The 9,141-nt window shown below is 41.5% G+C and overlaps 1 protein-coding gene across 1 annotated transcript; it reads right to left on the bottom strand.

Moving 5' to 3' along the window:
• Positions 1-1,732: 1,732 nt before the first annotated feature.
• Positions 1,733-6,818, bottom strand: LOC125251470. Its single transcript, XM_048164490.1, has one exon. The coding sequence runs from the start codon at positions 6,808-6,810 to the stop codon at positions 2,224-2,226; it is 4,587 nt and encodes a 1,528-aa protein (XP_048020447.1). The 5' UTR covers positions 6,811-6,818; the 3' UTR covers positions 1,733-2,223.
• Positions 6,819-9,141: the final 2,323 nt, after the last annotated feature.

Raw genomic sequence — 9,141 nt, 5'->3', positions numbered from 1 at the left:
TGGTGATGGGGTGCGCTGTGATTGGGTGACAGTGAAGCCTGGCATTTCTGTGACACAAAGTTTCAATTCTCTATGACTTGGAAGATTTAAAAATTCTCTCTCAAGATCCATTAATGTACTAAAAACATTTAGAACAGTATAGAAACAATACAAATAGTTTTATGAAATAATTTTATGAAGTATAGCTGTTGTTAATTTTTTGTGTTTGTTTTTTAACCCTGGATTTCACTTTTGAAAGCTTTAAAATAAGATAGGATGAATTGCATTCATTTTTAATTGAATAAATATGTGCACTTGTCATCGGACAGTCCTTATGCTTTCAGAGAGGACACAAAAATATTGACACATCCAGATTCTTTGTTGGCTATACTGTGCTGAAAATAAGAAGCCAATAGGCTGCCTTTGTTTTAACATTAGCATTAACATTAGCACTACACACAAATCCTAGGAGACAGGAAGCGACCTGTGGGGCAAAACAGACAGATGATTGACAGCTTGAAGTATCTGAGAGCGAAAGGGCCCTACCAGCTGTCAGTCAAATTTGGGGGAGAGACAGCAGTGGAGAACTGGCACATTCCACAGCCTGTTTTAATAGGATCACTTCACAATGCCTGAGGATCTAATATTCAGCTGGCAGAAGAAAAGCCACTGTTCACCTGAACAAGCAGCAACAGTACTGTTTGAAGGACAGCAGCAGAGAGAGAATTCACCAGCAGTGAGCAGACTTGTATTTAAAAAGAAAATCACCACACACATTTATGTGCAGTGCTGTGTGTGCTTGTCTTGTTTACAAACACAAACTCCTTGCTTAACAAGAGAATCATATGGATTCATTGGTAATTTCTGGAATAGCATAGAACCATACTACTCTCAGTATGCAGTATATTGTGCAATGTATATGTATATTCTGCAAATTTTCTGTATGCCAAGATTCCCCAAACTAGCACATACACCCCTGAATGTATGCGACCTGCATGTAAATATTTACCTCATGGGCACTTAGTTTATAATACCCGGTGAAAGGTGTACAGTATGTGTTAGCATTCCCATTTGTGTCAATAATGTTAAAATATATATAATGCAAATAGTATTGCAAATTGTGTATGTGTTACTGTAGCATTCCCGGCTGAACAGATGCAATTTACTCTCGGGAACTGATGTTTATAAAGAATTTAATTTCCAAAAACACCATAAGAGCTGAATAAAAACAAACAAACAATCAATCATTAGACATCTGTCTGCAAATTGTATACAAATATTCATAAATCTATAAACGAATACAAATTTGCAATTAATTGGCTTACATCATGAATAATGTGTCAATAAATCACATTTAGTAAACTTGCTATATGAAATTATGAATTGTTTTAGTTACAACAATCTCCTTTTAGAGTGCAACGTTAACTACGTTACATGAAACATGAGTTAATTAATTAATTTTGGTAAAACTGACAATCTCAATTTAGAGAGAAAAGCGTAAATTAAAGTGCTGATTTAGTGTAAACAATCTATCTGGAGTGCAAATCAAGAGAAAAACTGACGAGGCAATAACAACATGAGCTAAAGAAAGAGATAGATAAAATAAACACTTCAAAGTCTTTCAAAGTTTACCACACAACATAAAACGGTACCTTGTGCCCTTCAGCCAGGAGCTAAGATGTAGAAAGAAACCTTTTTAAACTAACATTTTTACAGTGAATACCCAAAGGTTTGTCTCTTGCAATGTTAAATCAGAATGATGCTTCACCTAAAAAGTGCGCAAAAATACACACAGGGTGCCGCTGCACTTCCTTTTCCAGACTTCAAAATAAAAGCATGTGAGGTAAAAATGTAACACTTAATAAAACAAATAAGAATACAAATGTCCACATTAAGTATGCAGCGAGAATTATTAGTAAACCAAAACAAAGTAACATTTGGCACAAGTTCAATAATAAAGTCCTTTCTTGTGAAATCTCAGGAATTCTATGGCAACACTGCCCTCTAATGTTGGAGGTCAAGATGACGGCCTACTTCAGTGATTGGGGATTTAATGGTCATTTACACTCCCAACAAATCATGAGTGAGTTGTATGACATCAAGAAATATAAATTACAAATGATTTTTAAATAAAAAATGACCTTTAACTCAAAGACGGATGAAGAGTGCCCATACTAAGGAGATTAAATGCTAGAATTTAAGTAATATAATGAAAAGGATACACTTGGTTGCTATTGGAAGCAGCTAGACGGTCTCTAGCAACAGGATCAGCTTCTGGACTGGGCGTTCAATGACAGACAGCTTGTTGAGACGACGACCATCCTTCTCCAGATTCCGGTCACCAAGACATACCTTGACTCTTCTCACAAGCCCATCTTTATCTGTAGTAGTCTCTGTAACTCTGGCCAGCCGCCACTCATTTCTAGGCAGACCATCAGCCTTTTCCATGACAATATCTCCTACTCGCAGGTTTCTCTTTGCTCTGTGCCAGCACTGCCTGGTGGCAATGTTGGAAAGATACTCCCTACGCCAGCGACTCCAAAACTGCTCTGCGAGGTACTGAACATGACGCCACCTTTTTCTTGCATAGATGTCTTCTCTGATGAATCTGCCTGGTGGTGGTAATGCTGGAACGGACTTCATAATAAGCAGGTTATTAGGGGTGAGAGGTGCAAGGCTGTTGGGGTCGTTTAGGTTGTCAACTGTTAGTGGTCTACTGTTTACGATCGCCATAGCTTCGTAAAAGAATGTCCGAAGTGATGCATCGTCCAGTCTGTCAGAAGAGAGTGAGAGAGTTGAGCGAAGAACATTTCTCACTGTTCTGATTTGTCTCTCCCATACCCCACCTGCATGACTAGAATGGGGCGCATTTAGGACAAAGTCGCACTGCTTCTCAGCTAAGAATACTGTCAGACGATCTGCATCAATCTCCTTGAGGGCATTTTTCAGCTCATTCTTGGCTCCTACAAAGTTGGTGCCTTGGTCACATTTGATTTGGCGCACTGCTCCCCGTAATGCAACGAAACAGCGCAGGCCATTGATGAAGGCATCTGTAGACATGTCATTTAGCATTTCAATATGAATAGCTCTGGAGCTGAAACATGTGAAGAGGAGGCCGTACCTTTTATGTTCCTTTCGACCCTGTTTAGTGACAAAGGGACCAAAGCAGTCCATACCACAGTATGTGAAGGGTGAAGATGGATTTGTACGCTCCGAAGGGAGGTCGGCCATTCTTTGTTCTTCGGTGGGTCTCCTGAGCTTCCGACATGTCACACAGTGATGCACATGGGATGCTACTGCTCTGCCCATTCCTGAAATCCAGTAGCCTTGTGATCTGATCTCATTAATTGTAAGGCCCTTACCTTGGTGCTTGACATTCTCATGGCATTGAGAAATGATCATCTTTGTTATATGGTGATCTTTAGGAATGATCACTGGGTGTTTGACTGAGCTAGGTAGGGGTGCATCGCAAAGCCTTCCTCCCACCTTGAGTATTCCTTCTTGATCTACAAAGGCATCAAGATGATACAGCTTGCTGCTAGGTGACAGCTGGGCCCCCTTGCTCAATAACTTTATATCCCCTGTATAGGTGTTTCTTTGGAGGTCTTTAATGATGATGCGTTTAGCATTTTCTCGTTCAGCTACCGTACTGTGACCGATGGACTTATCCCCTTTGGCTCGGCGAACAAGGCGAGCCACAGCTTGTACAGCTCCAGACCATGAAGACAGCTTTGATAAGCGGTCTGAGAGGGTGACTTCTGTTGTTTCTGCACTCAGTGTCTGAGCCTGTCTCACTTCAGGATCTCCAGTCATTAGTGCTGTGTCAATATCTGCAACAGGAGGCATATCCTTCTTCCATAAGAATCTTGGCCCTGTCAACCAACTGGATGTAAGAATCTCACCAGCATTTAAACCCCTTGATGCATAGTCAGCAGGGTTTTCATTAGTATGAACATATCTCCACTGTTGAGGAGTAGAGCTGAGATGTATCTTCTGCACTCTGTTTGCCACAAACGTGTGAAAGCGGCGTGCTTCGTTGTTAATGTACCCCAAAACTACTTGAGAGTCGGTCCAGAAGTGTTCTTCTATGTCTGCATATTCCAGCTCCTGTTTAAGCATATTGCTCATGGCAACTGAGATGACAGCAGCAGTCAATTCGAGCCTGGGAATAGTCTGGACCTTAATGGGAGCAACTCTGGATTTACCTATGACCAGGGCACAATGGATGTTACCTTCTTCGTTTGTGACTCTTAAATAGGAACACTGGCCATATCCGCTGTTGCTCGCATCAGAGAAGTGATGAAGTTCTCTTTTTATGACCTTTCCAAAGTTTGCAGGTATATAACAGCGGGGTATATTGATCTTTTCCAAGTTCATAAGATCAGCTTTCCAATGCTCCCACCTTGGCTGCAATTCTTTAGGAAGAGGGTCATCCCAGCCTGTTCCGTTTCTGCACATTTCCTGAAGCACTAATTTTTCACTGAGCACAAAAGGAGCAATAAAGCCCAGCGGATCATACAGTGATGCAACTGTGGATAGTATGCCACGGCGTGTAGCTGGCTGGTCTTTGAGGTCAACAGAGAATCTGAATCTGTCAGAATCAATGTGCCAGTGGATACCTAAAGCTCTCTCTAACGGGGTGTCATCAAAGTTGAGGTCAAAGGCCTTTACTTCAATGGCTCGTTCAGAAATTGGAATGCTATCCAGGACAACTTTGTCATTTGAAATAAATTTGTGCAGTCTAAGACCACCTGAGGCACACAGTTGTCGAGCTTCTCTTGCTACCTGGACAGCTTCTTCTGCGCTGGCTACACTGGTGACACCGTCATCTACATAAAAGTCTGTTGTGATGAATTTTGAGCCAAGAGGATACGTACACTCATTCTCCTTGGCGAGATGTTTCAGACCATAGTTGGCGCATCCAGGAGATGAGGTAGCACCAAAAAGATGGACCTTCATGCGGTATTCTTGTGGTTGTAGAGTTAAGTCTCCGTTTTTCCACCAGAGAAAACGGAGGTAGTTTCGATCTGCTCCTTGCACATGAAATTGGTGAAACATCTTTTCAACATCGCACATAAAGGCAATGGGATGCTTTCTGAATCTTACAAGAACACCAGTCAGCTTATTCATTAAATCTGGGCCTTGGAGCAAATGGTTATTGAGGCTGGTTCCCTGGTACTTGGCGGAGCAGTCAAAGACAACACGGAGCTTGTCTGGCTTTTTAGGGTGATAGACCCCATGATGAGGGATGTACCACTTCTCTCCAACCTTTCCTTCATCATGCACTTCTTCCGCATCACCTCTCTCAATGACCTCTTCCATAAACCTAACATAGTGTTCCTTGTACCTTTCATCTTTCAACAATTTCCTTTTAAGATGATTGAGCCTTACAATGGCAAGCTGCTTATTGTTAAGCAAGTGAGGTCTCTCTTTGAATGGGAGAGGCATCTCGTAATGCCCGTGATCGTTCTTCCTTATGCCTTGCTGCAGTTTGTTCAAGAAGAGGATGTCATCCTGCGACACAGTTTTATTATCTTCACCAGCATCTTTGAAGTCAGACTCCAAAACCTTAATCACATCTGCTGGAGTCACTGGGGGAAGCTCTTTAATGCTGACTCTATGACAGATGGTGTTGAAGTTTTGTGATTCATGGTGTGAAGACAGACGACCAACAATACTCCATCCTAGGTCTGTATGGACTGCATAAGGCTCATCGTCTCCTCCTAAAATCACCTGTTTTGGTGCTAAAGCCTTTGGACAGCTGTAGCCTATCAGAAGACCAACCTCACAATCCTGCAGTGGTGGAATTTTGTCAGCTATTGTAGAGAGATGCTTCCAGTGTCGTGCTGTGTCACAAGTAGGGATGTGAGTACGGTTCACTGGAATGGAGTCCTTAGTGTAGGCAGGAGGAAGGTTGAGGACAACAGGGGAGCTGAAGCCTCTTACTTTGAGACCGGACACCTTTTCACTCGGCATAACAACATCCTTTGCAGTCATGGTTGTCAACTTCAGTCTCACAGGACAGGAGTCAGCTTGTAGCTTGTTGCTTAGATCGCGGTCGACAAACACAGTATCACTCTGGGTGTCAAGCAGAGCATAAACAAGTTTTTCAAAGGCTGGATTCCTCTCGGTTGATACCCACACTGGCACTATCATTGAAGTATTGGTGGATGGCTCATCATTCTCTACTTTGTGAGATGTACTAGTAGCCATCTCTGTGCCACCTTGGTTTGAGGGTGTTGCATAGTTGACTTTCTTTGTGTAGTTTTCATCATGTAGACACGTTGGATGTCTACCTCTACAGGTGTCACAGGATAGACGGTGACGGCAGTCTTTTGCACTGTGGCCTGGTCTCATGCAACCATAGCAGAGCTTGTTCTCCTTCACATATTTCCGTTTCTCTTCTAATGGCTTTGCCACAAATTTAAAACAGCTGTGAATCTTATGCTTGCTGTCTTTGCAGAAGAGACATATATTATAATTTCCTTTAGTGGGCTTTTGTTCGTTTTTATCATTTTGTTTATTTTCTGTAGCCGTTTGAGTGTGAAAGACATTAGCCCTGTTCCTTTTACTGTCCTTAAGGTTTTGTTTTTCTGAAGTGGGGTCAGAGGCACGAAGAGCACTGAAGGAGGTGACTGGATTGCAAGTAACCTCTGCTTCCATTGACATGAAGGTCACAAAATCTATAAACTTTGGAAAGTCATGAGTCTCAATAAGTGTCTGCGTGACCTGACGGTTCCACCGTGCTGCTGCCCAATCTGGTAATTTGTGTACAAGTTTCTGATTTTCATCACAATCATTCAATATTTCAAGCCCTTTGACATGAGGCATAGCTTGATGACACGCATTCAAGAAGTCAGAGAAATCTCTGAAACCTTCAGCATCTTTAGGCTGAATCTTAGGCCATTTAGCTAGTTTTTCTCTAAATGCCTTCTGTATGACAAATGGCTGTCCATACCGTTAGTTCAACTTGTTCCATGCATCGTTATAAGCCTCATCATCATTTCTGTAGAAGATGCCATCAAGAGACTTACGAGCTGGCCCACCAACATACCTTTTTAAATAGTGCAGCTTGTCAGCAGAAGAAATGGCCCTTCCATCAATGAGCGACACAAATGCAGCCTTCCACTCAATGAACTGGATAGGATCACCACTGAACACAGATGGTTCTGTTGTAGGCAGTCTGTTCAGGGCTATGCTATCTTGGACAGCTTGAGCGAGATAAGATATATCAGATTTTGGAGGAGGTAGTGTTGCTGTGATGTTGGTAGGACATTGGATGGGAAATGGAACCACATGCTCCTGCACCGCTACACTCACATCCTGCTGTTCCCTTGTATGCGAGCGTGAAGAATGAATGCTGACTTCCTGTGCCATTTCTTGATCATAGGCCTGCAGTCTGGCTCTAGCTGCCTTTAGATCCTTCTCTGCCTTTAGTTTTTCTAGTTCACACTTTCTAGCTTCGATCTCTTGTATGACTGAGTATTCAGCTTCTTTGGCTGCTAAATCAGCTGCTGCATCTGCACGCTTGGCTGCAATGGACATAACTGTAGACCTTGATGATGTGGGGCGTGAGACTGTGGATCCATAGACGGAGCGAGCATAATTGTATTGGAGCAACTCATGCAGGCTGTGTTTTACCTTTTCTCTATCAAAGTCCTCAAGACATGCCATTCTGTCAAAAATTATCTTTGAAATATCTTTTGTCACAGCTTCACACGTGTCGATTCTGCGTCTTGTGTCACTGGATGGAGCAATGTAATCTCTGATTTCCAGGTAGACATGCATAACATCATCCCTTCCCTTCTCAAGTGTGTTAATAAGCACCACCAGTTGCCTCTCACTAACGTCTGTTTTTAGCTCTTCCCTTGTGTTGCGAGCCAGGTCCTTCCATTGTTCATACAGCTGAATCAACCTTTTCTCCCTTTTCAGGGCCTCCTCCTTTTTATATGCACGCATCTTCTCCGTGGGGTTGCGTTGTCGACTACAAAGGTGAAGCTCCTCCTCTTCCTTTCCATTATGAGGGGCCTCCACTTGCTGGTCGGGGTCTTTATTTTCAGAAGCATCCATTTTCTTTACAGGAGTGCATTGGACTAGATTATCAGATCAAGTCCTCTGGTTGTCATTAGACAGCTGAGAGAGGTGAGGAAGGACTGATTAGGTGAAGCTGTTGTTCTTCTGGGTAAAGCTCTTACTGTAGCATTCCCGGCTGAACAGATGCAATTTACTCTCGGGAACTGATGTTTATAAAGAATTTAATTTCCAAAAACACCGTAAGAGCTGAATAAAAACAAACAAACAATCAATCATTAGACATCTGTCTGCAAATTGTATACAAATATTCATAAATCTATAAACGAATACAAATTTGCAATTAATTGGCTTACATCATGAATAATGTGTCAATAAATCACATTTAGTAAACTTGCTATATGAAATTATGAATTGTTTTAGTTACAACAATCTCCTTTTAGAGTGCAACGTTAACTACGTTACATGAAACATGAGTTAATTAATTAATTTTGGTAAAACTGACAATCTCAATTTAGAGAGAAAAGCGTAAATTAAAGTGCTGATTTAGTGTAAACAATCTATCTGGAGTTCAAATCAAGAGAAACACTGACGAGGCAATAACAACATGAGCTAAAGAAAGAGATAGATAAAATAAACACTTCAAAGTCTTTCAAAGTTTACCACACAACATAAAACGGTACCTTGTGCCCTTCAGCCAGGAGCTAAGATGTAGAAAGAAACCTTTTTAAACGGACATTTTTACAGTGAATACCCAAAGGTTTGTCTCTTGCAATGTTAAATCAGAATGATGCTTCACCTAAAAAGTGCGCAAAAATACACACAGGGTGCCGCTGCACTTCCTTTTCCAGACTTCAAAATAAAAGCATGTGAGGTAAAAATGTAACACTTAATAAAACAAATAAGAATACAAATGTCCACATTAAGTATGCAGCGAGAATTATTAGTAAACCAAAACAAAGTAACATTTGGCACAAGTTCAATAATAAAGTCCTTTCTTGTGAAATCTCAGGAATTCTATGGCAATACTGCCCTCTAATGTTGGAGGTCAAGATGACGGCCTACTTCAGTGATTGGGGATTTAATGGTCATTTACAGTTACTATTGTTTAGTAAAACAGTGTCAGCTTGC

The sequence above is a fragment of the Megalobrama amblycephala genome, linkage group LG17 (assembly GCF_018812025.1).
Source record: "Megalobrama amblycephala isolate DHTTF-2021 linkage group LG17, ASM1881202v1, whole genome shotgun sequence".
Taxonomy (NCBI): Eukaryota; Metazoa; Chordata; class Actinopteri; order Cypriniformes; family Xenocyprididae; genus Megalobrama; species Megalobrama amblycephala.
This window is presented reverse-complemented; position numbering and strand designations above follow the sequence as displayed.